This window comes from Patagioenas fasciata, chromosome W, assembly GCF_037038585.1.
Source record: "Patagioenas fasciata isolate bPatFas1 chromosome W, bPatFas1.hap1, whole genome shotgun sequence".
Lineage (NCBI taxonomy): Eukaryota > Metazoa > Chordata > Aves > Columbiformes > Columbidae > Patagioenas > Patagioenas fasciata.
In genome coordinates, this window is record NC_092559.1 from 44453710 (window position 1) to 44481557 (window position 27848).

At 47.5% G+C, this 27848-nt stretch overlaps 1 protein-coding gene across 2 annotated transcripts; it reads right to left on the reverse strand.

Moving 5' to 3' along the window:
• Window positions 1–205: 205 nt before the first annotated feature.
• On the reverse strand, window positions 206–27362 carry LOC136115741 (mothers against decapentaplegic homolog 7-like). 2 transcript variants are annotated; one of them, XM_065861950.2, is made up of 4 exons: window positions 26629–27362; window positions 25992–26045; window positions 21451–21522; window positions 206–1314 (listed from the first exon to the last, which is right to left on the reverse strand). In XM_065861950.2, the coding sequence occupies exons 1-4, from the start codon at window positions 27146–27148 to the stop codon at window positions 776–778; spliced, it is 1185 nt and encodes a 394-aa protein (XP_065718022.1). In that variant the 5' UTR covers window positions 27149–27362; the 3' UTR covers window positions 206–775. The 2 variants fall into 2 exon arrangements, with proteins under 2 accessions (XP_065718022.1, XP_065718021.1); XM_065861949.2 differs by having other exon boundaries at window positions 21451–21525.
• Between the last annotated feature and the right edge of the window lie 486 nt (window positions 27363–27848).

A 27848-nucleotide genomic window follows, 5' to 3' on the forward strand; every position in this document is an offset into this window, starting at 1 on the left:
GACCAACTATCGTGAACAATTTTTCCTTTTGTTTTCCCATTTGTTTTGTTTTGGTTTGTTTTTTTTAGGCTTAAGCTTCTGTCGCTTTGCATCTCAGCTCAAATTATAAAGCACGGGTCGTGCGCGAGGTTTCTCCACCGTTGTTTTCTCCCCTTGCATCAATCCATGACCATTAAAAAAAAAAAAAAAAGCAGTGGAAGGATGAACACAGAGACAAGACGTGAACCCAGCAACAAGAAAAAAAAATAAATTAAAAGGGGGGCTAAAGACCTGATTGGGAAGGTTTTCCACCATCCTTCAGCGGCAACGTGGGAATGGCACCGCTGGGGAAAGGGTCTCGCTGTCACTGTCACCAGGGACAGCTGGTGGCAAGGGGACAGTGGTGCATAAAAAATACAGGTATCTTATTCTATCCAAAAGAAGGAGCTGTAACATACAGCGAGTGGCTTCCGAATCCACCAATCGCATAGAATAAACCTTTCAGAGGCGCAAAATAATTCACGTGCAATCCATCCCCCCCTCTCCCTTCTCTCGCCCTTCTGAGTTATTGGTCATTCACACTTCTGAAAAAATAGAGGTATTTATCAAAATACCCAAGGCAAAAAAAAAAAAAATTATTTCCATAAGCTATTTCTCAAAACAGAGAGGGTGAAAAAGCAAACAAACAAACAAAACAAAACAAAACAAACAAAAAAGTTTGCATGAAAAGCAAGCACTCAGAAGGAAATAATAGCAGCAAAGTAGTATAAATGTCATGAGTCCACTCTGTCTCGAGTCATCGATTATTAAAAATAACCTCCAACCAGCATGGGCAACTGCTGATAAACTGTCTCGTATAGCACTGGCCCCAGCCTTTCACAAAGCTGATCTGAACAGTAAATCCAGTCCATGGTTGCTGCATGAACTCATGGTCATTGGGTCTCTGCAAGCTGTATGCCTTCTCATAGTCAAAAGCCTTGATGGAAAAACCTGGGAACACTTTGTGAACCAGCAACGTCCTAGAATCGGGGTTGTCCAGTGTGGCCGACTTGATAAAGATGGGGTAACTGCTGCGATTGTACACCCACACGCCGTCCACTTCCTTGGTGAGCTGGATGCCATAGCCAATCTTGCTACGGACTTTCTGCACCAGTTGGCTTTTGTTGTCCGAGTTGAGCTGTCCGAGGCAGAAACCATTCCCCTGAGGTAGATCATAGAAGATATCCAGGGAAGGCTCTTGGACAGAGTACAGCCGACCCACGCGTGTCTTCTCTTCCCAGTATGCCACCACGCACCATTGTGACTGATCCCCCGGCTCCTGAAGAACTTGGGAATCTACAGAACGGGGGAAGAAAAGGAGAAATTGAGCACCAAGAAGGGGTAATATGACCCAAAAGTGACACAATGCTTCATGATGCTCTCCATGCACACACCAATGCCCATAGCACATCCACCTTTTCCAAAAGCCATGTGTTAAGGTCACCACAAACACCATTTAAGTTGACCCAGGTTTGGGGGATTCCTGTGCTGCTTCAGCTGTGGTTGGAGTTACAGGTCCTAAATGATCAGATCCACCTTCAGAAGTGGTTTCAGACCCACCAGTGGCACCGCAATGCCCAAACCATCACTAGAACCACCTTCAGTGCCAACAGGAGAGACAAGATGCTCCAGCCAACTGCATCCAGCAAGACCAAACACCCTAAATCCCCTTATTTGCACCCACCGGATGACGGATCTACTGTGCGCGGATGTTGAAAAAAAACAATGAGGTGCTGCTAAGAAAAGCACATTGAAGGTCACCCATGGGACCGGAGGGGACAAGGACTCATCAACTCTAGTCCATGGGGGTCTTCCCTGCCCCATGGAGATGTTGGATGAAGCCCCGACCTGCAGGAAGCACCGGCGGATGGTGGCAGGGTGGGGACCAGAAATCTTACACTCATTAACTAAAATGGCCTAAAAAAACCCCAATAATTTGTCCCGTAGCACTTCTTTCAACTCCCTGGCCTGTAGCTATTCTGTGCAAGCAGCGAGGATACAACATAGGAGGAAAAAGAAAAGGGGGAGGCTGAGAAATGTGAAAAAGCCCCTTTTCCTGACAGATGATCCCTGCACTGCTCAGCGAGTAATTGCTTCCAGCCTCTGTAGGCATGTTAAGACCTGGAAACTATTCATCTCTATAATTGTATTAAAAAAAAAGCTGTTAATGTGAGTTAGTGAAAGCTACTGAAATAATTCCCTGAACCATGGGAGTAACTATGGGACGGGGGACAGTGGGTGACCCAGCACCCCAAAACTCTCCTTAGCAGTCCCCTAACCCCCCTTGACATAAGCAATGGCAGCAGCATGCTCTGTTTTCTATAATTTTTGCTATTAATAAGCCAGTTTCCCCAGAGCAGGCATTTTTTTCTCCCATCTCCAAGTTGTGTTTCAAGCCCCGCACTGTGCTTTTAAAAATAAAAAATAAATTAAAAAAAAAAAACCCGGCAACACACTTTTCATTTCCTCATTTCTATGCCAGCAAGGAAAATATTTTCTCCAGTTTCTGAAGGCAGCTACTAAAAATGGGCCTGACTGTGTCTGCCCCAAAACTAGAGACCCTCGCTCTCGGTTGAAACTGGGGATGGGGGTCCTGGTGGCAGGGGAGTGGGATCCATTGGGATGTGCCCCAGTTTATCCTTCCACTTCCCTTTTTCAGTGCTTTTTTTTGTGGATAATTTTATATCCTGCTGAAATCTGGTACCATGCGAGGGACCGAGGGGGGGTCAACTTGAGTTGCCTCTCCCTTAACCCAAATGGGGTGTCCCCCACCCAAGGAGGCACCCAACAGGGCAAGAAACACCCCTGGGGTGATGTTTCTCCCACCCCATGAGACAGAGGAATTTTGGGGGGATGCTCCTGGATCCATCCCCATCTTGCACACTCCTCATCAATAGCCTGCCAGCGATGCTCAGAGCTTCTCACGTTTGGTTTTACAGTAATTAAGGGAATTTTGGAGCAAGATCCATTGAACCCTGCTGAAATTCCTATAGGTTTTTATTTATTTTAACACAAAAGCCCCCCTTTTAGCAGGAGGGAAAAAGAAATACTTTTTCACCTGATTTTTGTGCTTGCATTAGTGAAGACCACTTAACAAGCAGCTCATTGCTGCTTACAAAGAGTTATTTAACTGCCAGTGCATTAAAAAAAAAACCCAACAAACTGCCTTGGCTATGAATGAACAGACCTTTATAGAAGGCTGAAAGTTCATGAATGAATTCCCCACTAGGTTTTTCAATTACATGGGGTGACCAGACTTCAAGGACAAGTCTTAAGTAATGTGGGATATATATTTTTTTTAAGAAGTCAATGCCAGCACACAGCATAAATACGCCAGAGCCTCTTCCATTCACGGAATTCAGCTGTTGACTGGATGTCTAGTCAAAAAGCCATGAGAATATCAGGGGCTGAGCTCGGATAACAGGATCGAGTCTCCACGCTAGCCGCCACCAAAGCCGCTTTTCACAGTTTTGGGACCCCAAGGTCCCACTTGCATCCCTGATTTTGGCATCAGCCATGAAAAGGGGGAGGAAAAGCCGGTGGCATGACTGGGGCGGTGGAGGTGGGAGAGGAGTTTGCAGGACAGAAGGAAAAAATGACACAGAGATGCTTCCTACAGTGATGGAGACTTTTTTCCTCAAAAGGCGCTTTTTTTTTTTGTGGGCAAATGAAGCAAATAAGTGAATTTTGCCCCAAAATGCCCCACCAGGTTCATCCATACCCACCATCCCACTCCCGTCTCCCATCCCACACAAAAAAAACCCAGATCCCAGGAAATTTGCAGTCGCATCACCTGCAATGTGTACTCATGTGCGACAGCCCAGAAAACACTGTGGGATTCTTGTTTTTAGTTTAAAAAGCCTTGTTTTTACGAGCTCCTCGGAGCAAACATATCCCTTTCTAAATACCTGGAAAACTCCCAGCAAACTGGGAGCATTCCCATAATATTCCAGCAAATAATTATAATGTTTAATGCTACAAACATCCGCGCTATTATTTCATTATTAAGCATCCCTCCATTTGTTGCTATCACTGATTTATTAGTATTTTCCATGGTTTGCATTACAGGCCACCTAGGGGCTCCATCAGGCTCCCCCCAGTGTGTTGTACAAGTCTATTGTGAAAAAAAAATATATAAATAACTGAAAATAAAGCGAGTCCGCCCTCAGGAATTTAGAGAATTAGTCATATTGATCACTTATAGTTGGGGCTACAGTGAAAGGCCATTCGAAGCAGAGCACATTTCTGCATCAAGTGGAGAAGTTAAGGCAAGATTTTTAAACCCTAATTTTTTGGGGTAACATTTTTTTTTTTTAATTTGGTGCTGATGCTTCATCACCAGCAATGTCCCAGCACAACCACATTATTTAGTATCACATTCCCAGTGGAAAACTTATTTTTTTTCCATATTTTTCACACCCTCTTGAATTTTCCTGACACTTTTACTGGCACACTCCTCAAAAGCATTATCCCCAAAACTTCCCAACACACCAACCAGCCTCGGATACTGTGAAGTTTCCCACCACCTGCCTTGACCTTCCCAAATATCAACTCCTGTCCAAAATTGTTCAATAAAAGGCCATGAAAGCCAGGATTTCTCTATCTTTGGGTGTGCATGTGGTACCCAAGGGCTCAGGGCATCATCCTGCGCTGGGGAGGGATGCTGAAGAAGATGCTACATCCACACAGAAATTCTGGAGGATGCAACACCAGAGCAACAACCCCCCCAAAATTAAAAGCTTCTGAAACCAAGGAGGTCTGGATAAAGGTGGATATTGGATATTCACACCACAGAAAACACCCAAATTTATCAATAATGTCTCCACATCCAAGCCGTGGTAAGAGGACTCGCATCCCACATTGCTTGGAAGTGGCGGAAAATTTCTGGTGTGGCTTTTCTCCTCGACACATGAACACTTTCAGGATGATGAAACCATATCATCTGTACTTTTTCTTTCTGAACTCCAGCAGTTTTATTAGGAGCTTGAGACGAAAAAGGAAGAATTGACACATTCTGGCAAAACAGAATTTAAAAAATAAAAATTAGAAAAAAAAATGCAGCTCTCAGCTGGATTTTGGATCTCAGCCTTGTGCCAGTGCCAAGTTCATGAACACTGAGGGAAGGTAGACTGGGGATCTTTTGTTTTTCTTTGTTTTGTTTTGACACAGCTAAAGGTTTTCCTGTAATCAACCGACCTCTAAAGAAAACAGCAAGTTTAGTACACATGGAGCGATCTCACCTGTCGGGACTACTCCCATCTGATCAAGTCAAGAGCTATAGAAATTGTCACTGATATCTGCAATAATAACAACTCCTCGCTGAAAATGGGAGTACAACTGTGTCCCTGATTAGGTTTTTAAATGCCTGTAATTGGATCTTTCCTCAATGATATTAGGATTAGATGTAAATTAAATTATCCAGCTGTAGAAGTGTTTCAAACTACAAATTTTTTTGCTTGGTTTTAGATATATATTTATTTTTTTAAGTGTAGCGTTGACACAAGGCATCTTCTCATGCTCTTCCTAAACTTCTCCCTCCTTTCTCATTCCTCTGCGATCCCTGGGGCTGGATTTCCCACCAAACAACCTGGATGCAATATTCACCATGGTATCATCTACCCTGAACTGCTAACAAGGGTCTCATTTTCACAGAATGGCTTAGGTTGGAAGAGACCTTTAAAAATCATCTAGTCCAATCCCCCTGCCATGAGCAGGGACATCTTCACCCAGATCAGGTTGCTCAGGTTTTGTGGTACCTTCATCCAGGCCTCTTGTGGAGGTTGACACGTTGCTCAAACGACTGATAACTGAACACAAATGGGTAAAGGTAACAGATAAATTTGTGTAGATGTCCACCAAGAAATCATAGCACCTAAAGGAGATCGGTCTTATGGACCTTTCCTAGAAGGACCAGGACCCATGAGCTCCTGGGGCAGCAAGGAGACCCAGAGGGGTGGTGAGATGCAGATGGTGGAGGAGCCAACTAGGAGAGGTGCACTGCTGGATCTCATCCTCACTAACAAGGAGGGTCTGGTTGAAGCAGTAAAGGTTGAGGGCTGCCTGGGTTGCAGTGACCACGAGATGGTGGAGTACAGCATCTTGTGTGGTGGGAACAGAATAGCAAGTAGAATTGCAACCCTGGACTTTAGCAGGGCTACCTTTGGCCTTTTCAAGCAATTGCTAGGGGAAATCCCATGGGCAAGACTGCTTGAAGGAAAAGGGGCCCAAGAGAGCTGGATCGCATTCAGAGATTGCTTCTTCCGTGCTCAGGATCAGAGCATCCCCACACGTAGGAAGTCGAGGAAGGGAGCCAGGAGGCCTGTGTGGTTGAATAGGGATCTGCTGGGTATGCTCAAGCAGAAGAGGAGAGTTTACAGGTCATGGAAGCAGGGGCTGGCCACTTGGGAGGAATATAAGGCTGCTGTTAGAGGATGTAGGAAGGCAGCTAGGATAGCCAAGGCCTCCTTAGAATTACAGCTGGCGAGAGGGGTCAAGGACAGCAAAAAGAACTTTTTCAAATACATAGCAGATAAGACTAACACCAGAGGCAATGTAGGCCCACTGATGAATGGGGTGGGTGCCCTGGTGGCAGAAGACACAGAGAAGGCAGAATTACTGAATGCCTTCTTTGTCTCTGTCTACTCTGCTGGAGGCTGTCCTGGGGAGCCCTGTACCTCTGAGACCTCGGATGAAGCCAGGTGAATGGAGGAGTTTGCTTTAGTCGATGAGGACTGGGTTAGGGAGCAATTAAATAGTCTGGACATCCATAAATCCATGGGTCCAGACGGGATGTATCCACGGGTGCTGAGGGAGCTGGCTGAAGTCATTGCTGGACCGCTCTCCATCATTTTTGCCAAGACTTGGGAAATGGGAGAGGTGCCCAAATATTGGAGGAAAGCAAATGTCACTCTGGTCTTCAAAAAGGGCAAGAAGGAGGACCCGGGTAATTATAGACTGGTCAGCCTCACCTCCATCCCTGGGAAAGTAATGGAACAGCTTGTCCTTGGTGGCATCTCAAGGCATATCAAGGATAAGAGGGTTATTAGGGGCAGTCAGCATGGTTTTACCAAGGGTAAGTCATGCTTGACCAATCTCATAGCCTTTTATGAGAATGTAACAAGGTGGATGGATGGTGGCAGAGCGGTGGATGTGGTCTACCTTGACTTCAGTAAAGCCTTTGACACAGTCCCTCACAGCATCCTCACAGCTAAATTGAGGAGGTGTGGTCTAGACAATAGAGTAGTGAGGTGGGTTGCAAACTGGTTTAAGGAGAGAAGCCAGAGAGTGCTAGTCAATGGTGTGGAGTCTAGTTGGAGGCCAGTATCTAGTGGAGTGCCTCAGGGGTCAGTACTGGGGCCAATATTATTCAATATATTCATTAACAATTTGGATGAGGGAATTGAGTGTACTGTCAGCAAGTTTGCTGATGACACAAGGCTGGGAGGAGTGGCTGACACGCCAGAAGGCTGTGCTGCCATCCAGCGGGACCTGGACAGGTTGGAGAGTTGGGCAGAGAAATAACCTGATGAAATTTAACAAGGGCAAGTGTAGAGTCCTGCATCTGGGCAGGAACAACCCCAGGTTCCAGTATAGGTTGGGAAATTATATATTAGAGAGCAGTGTAGGGGAAAGGTCCTGGTGGACAGCAGGATGACCATGAGCCAGCACTGTGCCCTTGTGACCAGGAAGGTCAATGGCATCCTGGGGTGTATTAGAAGAGGGGTGATCCAGAGAGGTCCTCCTTCCCCTCTACTCCGCCCTGGTGAGACCACATCTGGAATATTGTGTCCAGTTCTGGGCCCCTCAGTTCAAGAAGGACAGGGAACTGCTGAAGAGGGTCCAGCATAAGGCAACAAAGATGATTAAGGGAGTGGAGCACCTCCCTTATGAAGAAAGGCTGAGGGAGCTGGGTCTCTTTAGTTTGGAGAAGAGGAGACTGAGGGGTGACCTCATTAATGTTTATAAATATGTAAAGGGTGAGTGTCACGAGGATGAAGCCAGGCTCTTCTCGGTGACAAACAATGATAGGACAAGGGGTAATGGGATCAAGCTGGAACACAAGAGGTTCCACTTAAATTTGAGAAAAAACTTCTTCTCAGTGAGGGTGACAGAGCACTGGAACAGGCTGCCCAGGGGGGTTGTGGAGTCTCCTACTCTGGAGACATTCAAAGCCCGCCTGGACACATTCCTGTGCGACCTCATCTAGGCGTTCCTGCTCCAGCAGGGGGATTGGACTGGATGATCTTTTGAGATCCCTTCCAACCCCAAACATACTGTGATACTGTGAGATCCCTGCTCAGCTTCTCAGGAGGCAGCTTCCTGCTGGAAAACAAGCGATGTGGGCAATGAGCAGATGAACTCATGGAAGGCATTTGTGCTTAACAAAAAAAAAAAATAATTGGCTGGCCTGGTGTCAGCACAATGTGTCATCTGGCCAGGGCCAAGGCTGAGACCAAGCTCAGCACGTCTCGTGCCCAGTAATCAATCGCTCCTGGCTGACCTTAAGCAGCATTTGCAAGACCCCCATCTTCTGCTCATTGAGATGGAAGAGATAGAGACACAAACCCTGGAACTTTTTATGGGTTTTTGCATGCTCTTCTTGAGGGTCCTCAGAGCAGCTCGGGGCACTCCAGTTGCAATTTTGCCCTTCATGTTAACCGGTCAGTGTTTTTGCAGGATCTCAGGAAAAACACACCCCCAAACAAGGTGAGGAGAACACCAAGCATGACACGCAACCACACAGCTCATCCAAGCAAAGAAAAACAGGCACCAAAAAGGGAAATCATACTTCCTTTCTAGTCTCTCAGATGATTTACAGGCTACTTGGGTGGGGGAACAAACAAACAAACAAAAAAAACACAAGAAAAATCCTTCAAAGCCAGATTTCCAGGTATGCTTTGCAAAAAAACAAAGTAAAAAAAAAAAAAAGAAATCCCAATTAAAGGATATATCCTGCATGCAGAAAAGGGTCTTTGTGCCTTTAATGGAGTTTGTGGGCAGGCTGGAGACACCACCCACAGCAATGTTTGCCCCAAACCTTTTAGGTCTCCTTGCACACAAGGGCTAGACAGCTTTGACTTCCTCACCCACCCCTGATTTTGATGGTTGGGATGATTTCTGAAAGGCTAATTTAGAGGATGGTCATGTGTTAAAGATCCTGTTGTTTGCAGAGAAAATAAGCCCTGATCTACTGCAGGAATGCCACCACCCAAGGCGGCCCCTGGGGTCCCTCCACCATGCCAACACAAGAGCCCCCAACGAGCTGGGACAGTCGGTCACATCAACACATACTTAGGGAGCCCTTAATCTGTGGATAGACCATCACATCTCTTTAGGAGCCATTACAGTCCATCGTGTCAGTAGGTACTTATGGAGTCCTTAATCCGCAGATTGACAGGCTAGACCATAAATTTGTGTCTATGCCTAATTAGGCAGCTCTTACTACTCAACATATATAGTAGTCATGCAGGCTTTAATTTATTAACAAGTTGCCCACCCAATCGCTTAAATGGTCAACCCTGTATGAAAATAAATCTCCATCTGAGTTTTCCCCCAAGATTTCAGTTCTAAGGGCTGCCAAGAGATTTGAAACCTTGCGAGTCTGATGGGGACACAGAGGATAAAAGACACAGAAGTCATCAGGGGAAGGAGTCTGGGGTTTCCCGATATTTGTAACTAGAGCTTTAGGTTCAGACTCATGTTAGTGGCAACCTATGAGCTTAGGAATGTTCTGCTCAGTCCCCTGATGACCCAACCAAGGACTTCCATGACCTTCACCAGGGCTGGGAAACCCTCTTGTGAAAGCAGGACAAAAATGAGGTTGAGTAGACGGTGGGTAGAGATGACTGATCCCTGAGGACATCCCCTGAGGTTCCCACCCCAACTTGGTGGCACCTTGAGTCAACCTTCTCCCAACCTGGAACCCAAGGCCTGACCATTGAGGGTTAATTCAGGGATGAGACACAAAAGTAAGAAAAACCAGGAAAGGGTCCCTGCAAGTATGTTGTTACAGACCTAAAAAGCCTCAAGAGTGAGCACCAGTATAGCAAACACCAAGGTTGGCCCAGGAGACATGTCCAAGCTTGAAAAATATAAGGTGATCAATATATAGGTATGAAGAAAGCCCGGCTCCCCCATGTCCCCTGCATCAAAAGATGGCAAAGAAAGAACCAAAGTGAAACTGCTGAGTTCATGGAGTCCACCCAACCTGAAATTTGATTCATAAACATCCTATTAGTCACCGCTACTGTCTAATTACGGTGATTAATCAATTACCATGGCTAAAAACGACTCGAGAAGAACCTTTTTTTTTGTGCCCATTTTCTTTAAAAGTCAAGTAAAGCTGCAGCTACAAGGGGGAAGAAAAAAAAATGCAGGCGCACACCAAAAATGTCTGTCTGCCTGTCTGCAGCGGTTAGAGAGGAGCCAGCTGACTCCACTTTCCTCCGTACCAGGCTTCAGGCCTCATCAGCCGTGCAAATTATAGAGTACCGTGTTGTCTGAAGGCTGAATTTCAACTCGGCTCAAGAGAAAAAGCCTTAGAGGAAGGGTGGGGATGTGAAGAAGCCAGCCAAATCCATTCATAATATTTACCGTAAATGGGGCCTCTTTGCTTTTGTTTAGTATACAGTCAGTCTAATTATTTTTTGAAGTTTTAATTTAAAGAACCTTCTTTATCTGCCTCTCCTGCTGCACCCCTCAAAGGTGTGGGAAAACTTTTTCCCTTATTTCAAAAAGCGGTAGGACAGGAAACCCTTCCCCAAGCTCCAACCCAACACAGGGTGGGACACAGAGATGGTTCCAGAGGGGAGACCCTTCCAGAGGGTGCTGCCAGCACCTATGGGAATTTTAAGACCCCCTCCCAGGCCACCCATATAGGCATGAGGACATGTAGATCCATGTGGAAAACCCCCAGAAATCTTATTTTTGCTCACGTGTTCCCATTGCTGTTCTCCTGTGTGGCCTTTCAGTGCTAAAAAGGGGCCTGTAAGAAAGATGGGGACAGACTTTTCAGCAGGGCCTGTTGAGATAGGACAAGGGGTGATGGTTTTAAAGGAAGGGAGATTCAGGTTGGACATGAGGAAGAAATTGTTGCCCCTGAGGGTGGTGAGAGCCTGGCCCAGGCTGCCCAGAGAGGTGGTGGATGAACCGTCCCTGGAGACATCCCAGGCCAGGCTGAACAGGGCTCTGAGCAACCTGAGCTGGGTGAAGATGCCCCTGCTCATGGCAGGGGTTGGACTGGATGAGCTGGGAAGGTCCCTTCAACCCAAACCATTCTATGCTTCTGTGATTCTATATCCTGGAAGGACTTGTTTGAGGTGTTGCAGGATGCTCCACAGCTTCGTGCACCCTTCAATCTCCTCCCCTGCCTTGATAGCAACCCAAAATAATCACATTTTTATTACAATCAGCCAAGAGGCTCCTCTGGAAAACACAAGAACCTCAAGCCAGAGCTCATGAGATGTTGCCATGAGACCATCAAGTGACTCAGTGTCAGTACCAGCCCCAGCTCCGGGAGATGAGCAAACACGTCCGTGCTTCATCCTCCGCAACTACCAAGACACACCTCTTCTCCACCCATACCCAACCCAGATCTCCACCAGAAACCTTCTGAGAAGGAGAAACCAGCACACAAAAGGTTCCTGATTTAACAACCATGCAAATCAGACCTGAGGATGAGCTTGCCAAAATATCTCTCCTGGTTTAGGTTGTTCTGGAGGCTCCCACGACAGCATCCTTGCCCATCACCCTTCCAGCCCAAGGATAAGCCACCCACACAGCCGCTGAAGCCACCAGAGGCCACCGGGCCACACCATCCCCAGGGTCATAGCTCCCTCAACACAGCCGCCGAGCTCAGTTTTAGAGGATGAAGACCTTAAAACGCTTTTGCAATTAAAAATAAAGCTCTGCTGTTGCAAGGAAGCAGGGGGGTCACCTGGTACCTGGCAATGCCCTGGGGAGGGCAGGCCCCCAGGAAAGCCGCAGCTCTCCGCTGACAACATGTTAAAAACCCTGTAAAGTCCTTAATAAAAAGTGAAGCAGAGTGGTCTAGGATTTCCAAACAGATACCTAAGATTTTTCCCCCCCCCAACTGCATTCCACGCACACACACAGCATCGCTGCCTCTCTCATTTCAATAACGAAAAAAAAAGCCTCTCCTCGCAGCACACTGACCTAGAATTCTCCCCAAAGACTGAAAAATGACGTAAATATGTGTTTCCTACCCCTAAAAAAAAAAAAAAAAAAAAGATGATCCTCCAGCTCCCTTTCCCAGGGCAGTATCCCTCGCAGGGATGTAAACCCACGGAAAAAGCAGAGTTGGAACAAAAGTCCTTTTCACGCCCGTTGTGCCCTGCTCTGTAGCAATTATGAGAACTGTTTAGCTGGGCTGGCATTTGGAGCATTTACTCATTTACTGCATTCCTGACAATAAATTCCATCCCCGGATCCGATGGAAAAGTCTCCCCCTTCCCTCTCTTTCCCCTCCCTCCCTTGCCTTCATTCCTCCTGGCTTTCTTTACAACCTAATACCCTGTCGACATGGGGCCAGGGCCTACTTAGGGGGAAAAAAAAACCACCCAGCGCCAGACTGGAGACAGCATGCAGACTGAAAAAGTTAATCATTACTTCTGTCTGCCTTCATAATCTAATCACGCCTATTCCTAAGAGCAGGCGGCAAAATGCACTCATGTACAAGGCAGGGTCACCGCCCAGGGACGGACAGACTGACGTACAGACAGCATCAGCAGGGCAGGCAAGGGACAGACAGACGGACAACGTTCGGATGGAGTTCACAAGCCCGGCCATGCAGACGCCCCTCCCCTCCTTGCCTCTCACTTTGCTCTGGATTAATAACACTTCGCAATTATAGAGAATATTACGTTCATTAAGTAATTAACCCTCCCGGCACTCTGGCGGAGTTGGCACCCCACTTTCACAGACGGAGGCTGGCAGAGGTTTGCCCCAGGCTATAAAACGGGGCAGGTTAGCAGCACCCGGATTTAAAAAAGGAAAAAAAACCAACCAACCAACCAAACAAAAACCCACATAAAAAAAACACCCCTTATGCTCATCCCACCCCATTTTTGGTGGTAGCAGCAGTGTCCATGCCCAGGTGGGGACAGTGCCACAGCCAGGGTGGCATCACCATGACCCAGCAGCATTGTCCCATGGGGCAAAATCCAGATTTGGGCATCACCAAGACTCAGCAACACCCTTCCGTGGGGACAAAACCCAGATTTGGACATCTCCAAGGGGATTTGGGGCTCAGCACCCAGTACCATACTCTAGAAAATAACCTTGGTGCAACATCTCAGGTGTGTCAAGTCTTCATACTCTTGATGCCCAAGATATATTTTCCATGGTTGGTTGTGACAAAGAACAGGAAAACTATGGGCCTCAGCGCATGAAGATGTAGGAGTTTGTTCCTTATAATGAGCTAAAAAGTCTCAGCTCGGCTTCCAACGAAAATGAATTAATCAGTTCAAACACAGTGATGTAACTTCAGGCTCCCGACTCCTTTTCCAAATAGAACTGCTGCTATTTGATTCCTGCTTGAAAGATGATTTTATGGAGTTATTTACTCCATCCGTTCTGCCCTGGAAGGTGCTGCCAGAGCTCAGCCATCAGCAGCTGTCCCATGTGGGGGGACTTTTTTGCTGTTTTCCCTGCTTTTCCACTCAAAACCTCACCTGGCACCCAACATGCAAACAGTCACACAACCCCTCCGATATTATTTTGCATCACCCACCATGATGGGAGTTCCTCCTCTGTGGTGATGCCCAGCAATTTTTAGCATCTATAAATTCAACCCATCAGTTTTCATCACCAAAAATCACCAAATATGGCACCAACTTGTAAAAGTGAAGGATGTTTGAACTTTCCCTACCTTCCTAACACCCGAGTTTCTCCAATGCAGAGCCAGTTCTTATTGATACAGCACTGGTAGCTCTACAAACAAAATCTATTCAACCTATACGTATGTGGGGTTTTTATCAACCTATATATATATAGGTTGAATACACTCAACATTCATTATATATCCATTGTATCAAATAGATCAAATATAATGAATATATAATGACTATACTGGATGCATTCAGCCTACATATACAATACATAATTCAATATATATGCAACCTATATATAAATATAACCTATATATATTCAACCTAAATATATATATATATATAAATAAAAAACGGTTCATAGCCTCACTTATTGCAGACACATACAGGTACATATTTGCAACAATGCTCTGAAGGCAGAGCAGTTCTGAGTTAATTCATTTAATGGAGAAATCTGCTTCGCCACCTGCCCAGGTATTCAGGGAAAAGCTGGGAAAGCCCACGGGAGCCAGGACTTCAGAACACAGACAGTTCACCAAAACCCAGCAGCCCACCAGGCATCTTACTTCATCCTCAACAGAGGATGAGGAAGGACCACAGAGGCAGGTTCCCATCATTGTACATGGAGGAGTATCAGGATCTCCTGCAACCACCCCACCTGGCATCTTCATCCTCAACAGAGGAAGATGAAGGACCACAGAGCTAGGTGCCCACCACTGCACGTGGAAGAACATCACTGAGACCATCACCAGAACCTTCTGCAACCTCCCCTGGTGCTTCGGCATTACCGGCACAATCCAACCAGGGAGCTGAAACCAGGAGGTTTTTTTTATGCAGCAAGGTTAAAAGGGTAGAGAAGGGCTGAGCCAGCTCTTACGGGGTGTTTATTTATTTTTTTTTTCTCTTTCTTTTCCCCTTGCAAGTTAAAACCAAGATAATGATGCTGGGTGGGGACCAATTTGAAGGGCTGAGCAGTCAAACCAAAATTAGTCTCCCAGCCAAGAGCTTCCTAGGTCTCACAGTTTGGGGAAGGAAGCTGAGAAAAGGCATTAAAAAAAAAAAAAAATTCCTCGGGAAGCTCGAGTGTCACACTCAAGCAAAGGTGACCCTGCTAGTCAAATGTTTTTCAATATAATAAAAATAGAAGTACTGGAGCAGCCTCCCTCGGAAAAGCAGGGCCCATGAGATGGGGTTTTTCCTCCTTTTCTTTCTCCACCTCCCCCGGCACTTTCTTCCCTTTCACTAATAACTATGTTTTCTTGTAGTTTTTTTTTTTCTTGGCTCTTTCCTCATAAAAAGACTGATGTAATTTCCTGTCATGTCCCAATGTTTCCTGTTAATTAACAGGGTGAAAGTTATCCTCACGTATTTAAATGGCTACCCAAGAGAGGGGAGGGGAAAAAAAAACAGGGGAAAAAGAAAAAAAAAAAAATTAAAAAGGGGAGAAAAGGGTCATCTGTTAGCAACCTCCAACAGCACAAAACCCTCCATTAAAAGCTTTTTGGCCCCAAAGACTCGAGCCCATCGGCCAAGACCCCCCCCAGGGGTGCCTCCTACAGTGGGTCTGTGCATGGGGGATGCGAACCCCCACCCTTCCCTGGATGGGGATGGAAAATACCTGCAATGCTTGCCCAGAAAAGCTCTTTTCTTGCATTAGAAAAAGTAAATAAAGAAAATAATAGGAGAGAAAAGGAGAGAAGGCAAAGGAGAAGGAGGAGAGAAGAAGAGGAGAAAGGAGAAGAAGAAGAAGAGGAAGGAGAAAAAGAAGAGAAAGAAGAGGGGAAGAGGGGAAGAGGGGAAGAGGGGAAGAGGGGAAGAGGGGAAGAGGGGAAGGAAAAAAACAATAATATAAATAACTAAAATAAAATAAAAAACTGCAAAATAAGAGGCAGCCGGCAACACCCAAGATGATGCTTTTATCAAAATATGATTAAAAATTTAAAAAAAATTAATAATTAAAAAAAAAAAATAAAAAGGGGTTAATCCAAAGCCAGTGGGCGGAAATCCTGTGAGACACCGAGCTCCTTCCCCTCCCCATCCCCAACCCTGCGCAGGATCAGGCCCCTCGTACCCTCCCTGTTCCTCAACAGCATCTGTGACATGGTCGGTACTCCCGGTGGCACCGGAGCCAAACCGGCAGCCTCACAGGTGAAAACAAAGCAATTTAGGAGAAAGAAAAAAAAAAAAAAAAAGCCAGGGTGGTTAGAACAAGAGACTGTGCCTGAGTGGTTAATAATATCTCGGTGCTGAAAATAAACTGGAAAGGAAGCTCCTTTGTGACAGTTGGCAGGCGGCCAGGCCATGGCCTGGGTCATTCACACTGGCTGGGGACAGCAGTGGGGATGGCTTCCCTGGCCACCCACCCCACCACCCTGATAAAACACCCACTTAGAGCCAGAGAAGCCTCCGCACACCCTATTTTTTTCCCCTGCACACCCTAAAATGGGGTGTACCCCGTTTTAACCCAGCACGGTGTTTTACGGCATTGGCGTTGGAAATGGGCATCTCCCCCCCAGCTGGCAGCAGGGAAACACGTGTGGTTAATGTTACTGGTTAATGTTACTGGTTCTTCCAGTGTAAGCAATACCCACTGGCAAGACGGCGGGGATGGAAACGATGCGATCCGCATCCCTGCCAGCCTGCGGCTGCTCCGCTACAAGTGTTTGTGTCCCAACGAGTTTTAAATGTCCCCAACAATCAAGTTGCCGGCGCTCATCGGGACATCTTTTTGGCCAGTGGAGTGTGGTTCAAATTGACGTTGAACTTCCAAAATTCACCTTTTTGTCCTCATTCTGCCCTAAAAAGTGGGATAAAACCTATGTGATACCCATCATGGTCCCCACCATGAAGGACTTGCTGGTAATGGGGTCATCTTCTGTACTTTATTGTCAACTGCTCTCAAGGCACTGTTTCGTTGGGAAAATCCAGTAGCACCCAGAAAAAAATGAATGTAATGGACCTGTACATGGATGGATTGGAACATTTAATGGGGGGAGCATCTCTGCCATCATTTTTTTTTTAAAACTCATCCTAGAAGAGTAACTAGCAAAGGTTCTAGATCGCTTAAAAATAATAATTAAACAGGTCTTATTTGCTTTGAGGGGATTTTAATTAGCTAAAAGCCAGGAGCTGGGGGGAGGATGCCCCAGTAGCATAGGGGTTATCCCTGAAGAGGGGGGGTCGCCACAGGTTGAAATCCCCCTTAAAAGAACAACAACAAAAAAAACACACACACACAAAAAACCAAAAACCACCCAAACAAACAAAAACAACCAAAAAAACCCCAACAACAACAAAAAAAACCCCACAGGGTCAAAGGAGCCAGAGTGGGTGGCCAAGCCAAGAGTCCCAGGGTTGGTGCCAAGTGCAGGCTCCCTCCTCCCCACTGGCCACGGTCAGATGATGTGTGAGGCGAGCCGGGAGGCTCCTAGTCTGGCAGGCAGCCTGCTCTGCTCCAGAGGCTCCAGTGCTGTCATCTTGGCGTTAACCCCTGATAACCTTGTCCTTTCCAGGAGGGGACAGTGTTTTTTTAGCAAGGAGGGGTGATGGTGGCGTCTGCAATGAGGCTGGGAAGGAAGGGGTGCAAGGCCATGTGGTGCTCAAAGTAAATAAAAAATATATATTAAAAGGACATATGCTCAAAAATAAACCAAGAATAAGTGACTTAAAAAAAAAAAAAAAAAAAAAGAAATATCCCAAGCAATTGTTTATCCCTGGGACAAATATACAATCCTAGTTTCACAGGAAGATGTCTCAATTTCAGATTATAATAGGATGCCAATTTGTAAATAAAGGCATTTCACAGGAGGTTATAAACTCTGTACGAGAGGGAGGTGGAAAGAGCCGGGGGGGGAATGGGAAAACACAGGGAGAACTTTGCTGGAGAAACCATGCAGGATCCTGTTTACATGGGGGGGAGCTGCTTTGGGGGCAAATAGCTCCGGATTTGGACAAGGTGCTGCTTCTCCAGCAAGCAGATACCAGCGGGGATCAGAGACATAGTGAAACATTCCTGGCCTGCCCACAATTTCAGAATGAATTGTCACTTGGCCAAGAGGTCCCTTAAACCAGATGAGGTCCCACCCCTGGGGCAGGGAGTGATGCTGATGCTTCTCCAGCTTCTAGAGGTCTCATTCCCATTTTTTTTGGTACAGAGGGGTTGAGAGGGGAAAACTGAGGTTGTGCTTGCTCCTGAAGAGACTTGTGGGTCTCCCAGCTTCAACCCTTGGTCCAGTGCCCACCAAGCACTATCACTCAACATTCACTTGCTCCAGGAGACCCTGGGGTGGTTCCAAAGTCAGGGCAAGTCAACAGGATCAGGTTGAAATCTGGGTAAACTCGCAGGTTTTGATATTTTATGAATAAATAAAAAAGCAGCAGAGGTGGCGAGGACACAAGCCAGTTTATCTCGCTTTCCCTCTGCGATGGCCAGCTCTGGGCTTCTTGAAGAACTTAACTCTGCCAGCAGATCCAGCACCGTTCACCTGTCCTGCAGGAGAGTCACCTTCTCGCCCACCATGGGCACCACAACCTTCTACATCAGCCGAGAGCCACCAGCCCCACGTCAAGAGAGATATGTCCAGGGCTGGGTGGAGAACATCCCACGGAGACCTAGTACCAACACCATCTAGCACCATCAGCACACTCCTACCCTCAGAGCACAGTCATACCCATCAGTTGCCACCCATCAGATGCCACTGGACCAGAAGTTGGCCACCTCCAGGCTCCCCAAGCATGACTTTGCTTGTTTGAAAGAAGAGTCATAACCGAACACATCTGCTGGGAACGAGTCAGCTCAAAATACAGGAAAAAACACCCTCTGTCTCCTATTTACGGAAATGATTTTTGTTTCCAATGGGATATTTTTGCTTTCTTCTTCAACCACATCAAGGACATAAAGGATCTGGACTGGTAATACCTGAGTACAACCATCACTGTGAGCAAGGAGGCCTGACCTACCCACAGAGTGACCACCAATAAAAATAAAGATATAAGAAAATAAATAAAGGCAAGAATATGGAACCGAGAGCCAACATCTCGGGGGGAGCGAGAGGTGCATCAGCTGGGGAGGGATGAGGACACCAGCACAGCGTCAATGACTACCCAATATTTCATTCCTGAGCCAGGAAAGGGAACAGAAACCTTCATCTTCTCAACCCCCCCATGCAGTTTTCCTGCCAGAACGGCTATGAAACCCCAGGTTGGCCCTGTTCACAAATTCTCGGTGTTGAGACTGATCTGCCGCACTAAATCCTGACCTTCCAGCTTCCAGACATTAGCGCGGGTCTACTGGCTTTGACCACCACTACACCAGCATCCACTGGTGGCCAAAGCCCATGGTGCTACAGGAACCCACCACCCATGATGTCTTCTTCCTCAGCCTCAGTGATGACGGATGCTGGAATCTCCACCCAGCATCACCCATCCCCATCTGCCCAAACTTACCTAAGACCAAACTGAAGCTCTCCCCAATGTACCCTGCCAATAACTCATTAAAACCACCTTCAAATACACTCTTCTGCTAACTAAAATATGCAAGGGGGTGGAAAAAAAGAAGAAAGCTTTGGAGGAGTGCTGCAAAGTGCATTTATTTTCCTTTCTCGACTGGGTCTCTCCAGTTGGGAATTTTCAGGGCTGTACTTCTGCGCGTGGAAGGGACATGCCAGTAAATCAGAGCAAATTCAAAACAAATGCTCTTTCATGTGGAGGCGTTCAGCTTTGTTTCAGGGCTTGGGTAGCTAACCGTATCCCCTTCATGAGTCAACTCTCCTATCAGCTCCTCGTTAAAGTAAATGGCTACAATTACATTTGGGGAGGAAAAAAAAAGAGCGGTTAATGATCGTAAAAAGATTCTGTTTCTGTGCTGGGGGGGGGGGAACCTTTGATAATGAAGACCAAAAACAACCACATCTGATGAAATAATACAAATATAATAAAATAGGGGGAAAAAAGGAATTGTCAAGGGGGAACGTGCTTTTTTTGGGGGAAGAGGAGGCTCTACGGGGAGCTGGGGCTCCCCTTCCCATGGCCCTTTGGAAGGCTGTGTTATGTCCTGCAGTTCAAGCCCCCACCTCCCACCCTCCCTTCCCTTCAGGAGGGGAACAGCCAGACAAGATGTTATCAATAGGCTGAAACCTTACAGAAAAGCCCCCTTTTAAGAAGTGAGTACTTCCTCTGCTTATTTCATGTGGTATACTGTGGAACTGAACTCTCTCCTCCCCTCCACAATGGGTGCATTTCAGGAGGAAAAAAAAAAGAAAAAAAAGATATAACAACATCCTTATTGTGTTGGTTTGCTTCTTGTCTTTTTTCTACTTTAAGTCTCTTTTTTCTTTCTTCCCTACAGCTACAGCAAAAAAACAAACAAACAAACAAACAAAAAAAACAAACAAAAAACCCAAAAGTCAAAAAGGCAGCTACAAGTTTCTCTGTTCCCTCTCCCCCTTTTGTTTGATTAATTCTCATTAGGGCCTTTGAACAAACAATATGCTTCCCTCTCAAATAACAGACAGGGTATATATTACACCCAAAGAAAAACAAACAAGGGTCACTTAAAGACATCCACACCAAATGCAATTCCTGGAGAGACGCAGGGGCGGATGCACGTGCACGCCAACCTATTTCTGATATTCCAGTTTCAGGGCGATGAATAAATCACGAATCAAGGAGACATCCACACAAAGGAAAGCACCTTCAAACATCGGCGAGTACATGCAGGTACATGGTTTCAGACACTTTAATCCCGGTAGAGACAGAGCCCAGCCACAGAGTTGGCCGGTCTGGGGTAGGAGACGAGGTGTTGGAGATGTCACACCTTGGAAAAGGTGTTGAGAGTTGGACTAGAGGACCTTTAAAGGCCTCTTCCAAACCAAACCATTCTATGATTCTATGAAAAAACCAAGAGGGGTGGGGAGACCACCCTCTGTACCCCCATCCCATAGTGGCACCTGGAGGCTGAAGGAGATGGCAAACAGGCAAACAAGGGAAGTCATAGAGTATCTCAAGTTGGAAGGGACCAGTAAGGATCATCAAGACCAATTGCCTCAGCAACATCTTATGCAAAAAACAGGGTTGCCTTTCATTCCTGGGCACCACAAGCCTCACACATGAGATGTGGGATGTTGGTTACCCTACCAGGAACAAAGGCCAAGCATGGCTCTCATCCCAGAGACAAGAGATGCCACCACCACCAAGTCAAGAATTTGACGCTGAATCCTTCTACAAAGCACGACCGCACCTGCTCCAATAATCCATGTATCCAAATGAAGGGGTGGCCAACAGCACTTCACCTTCCCCAACGTGCCTTCCCCAACTCCTACCTTGCTCCGAAAATTAATGGAGCATAAAGCTGGAATTTGAAGAAAATATGGGCTTTTGGGGATGGAGAACCTCACCTGGGATTCCAACACATCCTCTGCAAGAGAGGTACGTGGCTGCTACCAAAATGAAACCTAATTCCCCCTTCGAGCATGACTCTCTCAACTGCTTGCATCTCCAAAACTCCCCAGCATCACTTCACCGTCCGTCAGGACCCTCTGTCAACACAACCCATGGCCAAAATCAAGGGCAACAAGAAATGTCTTACCTGAAAGCCCCCCAGGGGCTAGACAATTAGTTCCCCCTGTTTCAGTGGAGGAAGGCACAGAGTCTGGACAATCTGCTGGAAAAAAGAAAAAAAAAATATAAAAAAAATCAGTATATAGGCAACTCTTTGCAGGCTCCCAGCATTGCTGTGAGCAGAACACACATTCCAAAGGGTTTAGCAGGAAGCGATTACTAATTGTCCATGCAGAGACAGTAGTTCGTCAAGAAGCATCCACCCTAACTCATCACCTCAATCAAGGCTGCACATTGTGCTTCATCACCAGCCAAGGCTGATCATAGACCAGCAAAAATTATACACTGGTTGTCACCTCTCTGGCCAAGTCACCAAGTAAAAAAAGTCACCGAGTAACGAGATCAAGGTTCATGTCGTTCTGATGTAAATGAGCTCCCAAAAATGCTTAAATTGTGGCTTTACGCACCCAATTTAGTCAACACCTGTAAGTCACTGAAATGGGAACCGGAAGGGAAGTGTCTCATTGCTGCCCTTTTGTGGCAAATGGTCTACGTTTGTGTTCCCCGCTGTCACCTCCAGGGACAGGTGGGCAACTGGATCTACTCCTCCATCCACCACCAAAGGGCAAGGGCAGGGTAGGATGGGCTGCCCCGTTAGAGGGTTCTCGTGATGCGTGGAGATGTTCCAGCTCAAGATTTGGACCATCCCATCCCAAGTTTGCTCTTCCAGGTGACAACGGCCATGAGCCAACACCTATCCCCTGGTCCTACAGGCAAACTCCAGATTTTTGGTTACTACCATGGGGGGAAAAAAAGCTCAAGGACGCTCCACGCCTGAGAAGACCCATGAAATTCATACAACCTTCTGGTCCTCAGCAGGTTCTTGAGGACTTTGGGTTTCATCAAATTTGGGCTCCCTAATGACACCATGCTGTATCTCAAAGCAAGGGCCACCACCAGGAGAGCAGAGGTAATTTTCTCCCTACTGATAAAGTCATTTTCCCAGATTTCATCCCCTGAAATCCCAGTGAAAAAGAAATTCCTGGCTGCATAGCCTCATTTTATCAGAGTAAAGTAGAAGCCCTAACAGGAATATACAGTTTAACAGGATATACTTAATCAAACCAAAAACAACAGGGGAGACAGGAAATGGACTTAGTTGTGAAATACTGTATACGATACACTCTCTAAATGCCTTGTTGTGCTTTCTGTGCTTTAAAGAAATATGCTTTTTCATTTTTTTTAACTCTTTCTAACCCAGACAGAAGATTCCTCATGCCCTTTCCCTGAGATGGCTTCAGGTGCTTGGGCTACAGATGTTTTTTGAATGCAGGCTGGACCACCCTGCCCTGCACTGGGCTCCATCCACTCCCCGTTACAGCTCTTTGATGAACCCCTGTGAAATCAAGGACATAATTTGCCCTTTCCATGTTGGGATCATCCATGACCAGGTCCTCTGCTAGCACATCAGTGGGAGAAAATCCCATCCCAACTTAAAATGCATCACCCTAGAAATAGGTCTTCGAGCAACGCTGCTCCAGTTTGACTCCAAATCCATTTGGCATTTCTGCACTGAAGCTGAGAACAAGGAGATTTGGAGCCTCCCTGAACACCTGGACCACTCCACTCTGATCCGCACTGTCCACCAAAGAGAAGCTCTTCAAAACCGTCAGCTCCATTCCCATGTCCCACCATCCAACAGCCAGTTCCCTTCATCAATTCATTACCCTCCAACATCTCTTTAGAGGACACAGAGCTGATGCACCTCAACTCTAGACCAAGCATCATGGTCAGGTATGGGACAGACCCAGAAGTGGGACCTTCCTGGGCTCCTTGCCCTATACTGGTTTCATCCTCACACTCTTCCCATTGCCCACAGATCTCTCGCTAGCAGAGGATACTTGGGTTCATTTTATCTTCAGCACTGGAGAGATCGTAGGATCAGAGATCTACCCAAGCTTACAGCATGTGAGTCCCCTCCCAAAACTGCCTTCTCACAACATAAAGCCATCACAGAGACATACAGTTACTCCTGCTGGCCACCAGCCCAACCTTGCAAAGTACCGAATAAGTTCCTGGAAGCTGCCAAACCTCCAATTCCCCTGAAAGTCGATGCCACACAAGGGCATTTAGCTCTGCAGCGACATCTCAGTGGATTTCTTGCACTCTTCATACTCCTGGTCCAGGTTGGCCAGAGAGGTGGTGGATGCCCCATCCCTGGAGACATCCCAGGCCAGGTTGGATGGGGCTCTGAGCAACCTGAGCTGGGTGAAGATGTCTCTGCTCATGGCAAGGGTTGGACTGGATGAGCTTTGAAGGTCCCTTCAACCCAAGCTATTCTATGATCACGGGCACTGGTGACCACAGCCAGACCCCACGCTGGTCCAGGTATTCCTGTCCATCCATCCCTATGAAGCACTTACAAGACATTTGCACTAAATGCTTCAATATTTTTATGACCACTATCACACTTGATGGAAAAGCAGAAGTTTCCTGCTGGATGCATGTTCTCAGCTCCATTGGCAGATGCAGTTGCCCAAGACTAAACGGAGGGACCATTCCCACCCAAGGTCCCAGAGGAGAAGATGGCTCGTGTGCATCAACCAGGCAAAATACTTCACACCTTCCCATCGTCACCTATTGTCCCTCTTCCATTCATGGCACACAATCCTCAACACCGGGTTGGGTAAATGCTGCAGGAGATGTCACAGATGCCAGCATGTAAAATCCTCCGTCCCTCTGCAGAGTAAACGCTGAGAAGCCCTGAGCTTGCAAAACCCACCTGCAACAAACTTCCAGGCTCCACTGGTGCCTGTCACGGCCCCATTAGTCAGAGCTCAGCTGCCAAATGGATTTTTCTTTTAAAAAGGAGGACTTTTTGGTGAGTAACCCAGTTGTTTCTGCGTTTCCGATGGGCAGCGTTATTCACTTCCTATTGGCCGACAGGAATAACTTTTACTTTCAAAATGGCACATTCATGTTCTGCGGCTTTTCTGTTTACACATATTTTGCTACCTTATGTCAACACTTGCTAATGAATAAATATATCACTCAGCTAACTGAAAATGAGGTCCTGGCAGAGGCAGATTGGATGTTTAAACCCTGCTAATAGATTTATCCTAACATCCTTACAGGAAACCAAAGGCAAGCATTAACCCTTCTCTCCTGCAGCTCCGACTTCCTTTGCATTCCATGCCATGAACATCATTGGGTGCGAGCAAAGGCAAAAAACAAAGAAATATGAACTTTTGGGGGAGCACTGCAGGGATGCAGTCAAAGTGATGCCAGTCTCACCCAAACCCATTAAACTTTGTGACGCAGCAAACCCTCAGAGTCTATTATGGAACAGCCCCTCTGCATCTCAGCACATGCTAGTGATGCTGAACTTCCTCCCCATGTTCCTCTTTCATTCATGAGCCTTTATCTCGTTTTTCAATGCTGAGGCAAAATATTTCATGCTTTGTTTGTTAAACAGCTTTGCTTATTTCCACAAGGCATTAAAAGAGACTTATTAGTGTTTCTTAGAGGGGAAATACAACAGTCCAGCCTCTGAGGGAATAGTGGGCAGGATGGGACCCCATGTGTCCAAAGCGACCTCAAGTTTGGGGTTTCTTCTAGTTCCAAGAAACTCAAGAGCAACAGTTTTACAGAAACTACTCTTTCAGAAATAAAAAAAAAAAAAAGACCTGATATTGGTCTTCAGAAATACATCTATCTTTACCTCCCTGTACCACTGTGTCCCTCCTGCCCGCTGTGACCAAGGGACACGACCACAGCAACCACCATCCTCCAGCCAGCGCTCCAGATCCACTAATCCTGGGGGAGCCAGGAGCTGCTCGACCCTGAGCTCCCCCCGTTTCCGATTCTCCCCACCTCTCCTCCTTCCTCCAGTCCAATTTATCTCCCAGCCAGCCAACTCACTGCCAACCAGGAGTTTATGTAGACAACCGCAAAAGAGCTGGTGCCAGCCTCAAATGGGCTTCTCCTCTGGCACCCTGACATTCAATTACAAGCAACAGGCATGCAGAACAGTACTAAAAAAAAAAAAAAAAAAAAAAAAAAGGACGAAAAACAAATTTTCAACTCCCTTCCTTATTTTTTTCAACCTGACAAGGTGGGATTAGGCTCCCTTAAAAGACAGAAAGATTTTGACCAGCTCCATTTGTCAAGTCTCGTTGGGATGCCCAGCCATCAGGGAGATGCTGGCCAGAGCTGTGCTGCATCCCAACCTAAATCCCTATGAATTCACCCAAGGGCAGGGGTGTTCTGCCATTTAAAACCAGGGCCCATGGTTCTTCCTGGCTTTTCCAAGCAGCAAAGGCCTGTGCTGCATTGCAGTCCCTCCTACCAGAGTTTTAAAATAACACTTTGTGCAGAGAATGTCTGAGATAAATTATATGTTAATTGTTCCAGGGATATCAGAAGGCACAGAAGCATGCAAGCAGCCCAAAAGCAAAATGCATCACAGCATGACAAAGGCAGGAGACGTTTCCCCTGAGAAAGGGACTGTTTTCCCTTTTTATTATTTTTTTTTTTTATCTGCAGTCTGCATTGAATAAGTCCACTTACCAGTTGGTTTGAGAAAATCCATTGGATATCTGGAGTAGGGTGGAGGGGGAGACTCTGGAATTAGAAAAGCACAGAGAAAATAAAGGCAGAGCCATGAGAGGAAAAAAAAAAAAAAGAAAGAAAAAAGATAGGAACTTATGATAGCAGTGGCATTCTTTTAGCAAAACTGTTTGTCTTAGCTCTGGGGGTTGGAGGCAGGGCAGCGAGGCGGTGATTGCCTTGATATTTAGCTGTCAGATAAACAAAAGGGGCCGTCTGGCGCCAGTCTCCCTGCTATCTGCCGCTCGGGCTGTCTGATCGGGGCCTCCTTGGCTCGCCGGAGCAGCGGCAGCGCCGGGGCTGGCAGCGCCAGGCGGCCCCTAATCCCCCGGTACGGCGCGGGGACGGCGGAGAGGCAGCGCCGGAGCCCCCGGGGCGATGGGGGGTCTGATCCCCTCCCCTAATAAAAAAATTCAGAAAACACTGTAATTTTTTTTTTCCGTTTCTTGCTCTTTTTCCCCCTCTGGGAAAAAAATTAAAAGTTGAGTGGGCATGGAGCGGAGTCGCATCCCCGAGCGTTGCATCCCCATCCCCTGCACCTCTACCGCGTGTATCCCCATCCCCTGCACACCCATCCCTCCATCCCAAACCGCCCTACCTAGCTCACAGAGCCGACTGAGGTGGTGCGGGTTGCAGCAGACGAGCTCGGGGTGAGCCTTGCCGTAGGATTCACAGCAACGTAAGCGCTTCACTTCGGAGCAGTGGCGGAGGTCAGGCCAGCGGAACACCTTGCAGAGCAGCATCGGCAGCGGGTACCAGTGCTGGCCCAAGCGGGAGTCGGCCTTGGCGGGTAGCAGCAGGCAGGGGGTCCGCGCCCCACCGCGGGACTCCACGGCGTGTAACAAGCCTTCCAGCTGCCGCTCCTTCAACCGCTTCAACACGGCGTGGGTCAGCGCCTTCAGTTCCGCCTCCGCGCCCGCGGACGCCCGGCTACCGCGGTTCGCTTTGCCCGGGCAACACCCGCGCCCCCCGCCGCAAACATGAGCCCGGGCCTCGGCCGCCGCCGCCGCCCCGCCGCCGGGTTCCCCCGCCGCCGCCGCCTCCTCCTCCTCCTCGCCGCCGGGCGCACGGTTCCTCCAAAGCCGCCGAACGAGCACCGAGCGTTTGGTCCTGAACATGCGGGACGAGAGGAGGGGCACCCGGCTACAAAACGGGCATGTCGTCCGCCGCGCATGAAGGGGCCGGGAGCCGAGACGAGGCGGCGGCGGGCAGCAGCAGGCGGCGGGGAAAAGGCGGCGGCGGGGCCGAGGCGGGCTGTAGCATGCGCCAGTCTCCGCGCTAGGGGGCCGCGGGTCCCACCGCCTCCCGCGGGGGGCTGCGCCGGCCAGCGCCTCTGCCAGCTGCGAAAAAGAACAAACAAGGAAAAAAAAAAAAAGAAAAAAGAAAAAAAAAAGGGGAGGAGGGAGCCGCTACTCGCTCTGGTTTTGCCCAAAAAAGAAAAAAAAATCAAAAGGCTGGGTACAGTGTGAGGCGCATCGCGCTGGGGGAGGCGGATGGAGGTTGCCGGCGCCGCGCCGTCCTGCGCGGCTACGGAGCGCGGCTGGAGCCGCGGAGGATCCTCGGCCTCCCCGGGGCCGCAGCTCCCATCAACCCGCCAGTGCTGGGGAGGGGGGGTTGTGGGGAGGGGGGGAGGGCGGGTTGAAGGGGAGACGGGATTGATGCAACGCAGGGCAGAATCAAAAGATAAAAAGAAAAAAGCAAGCCAAAATGATGTCTATAAAAATATTTTTTTTTAAATCAAACACCAACCCTAAGATTTGGACGTCGGAATCGGTTTAAGCATCTGTCACAAAAGAGAAGAACAAGCGCATCCAGAGT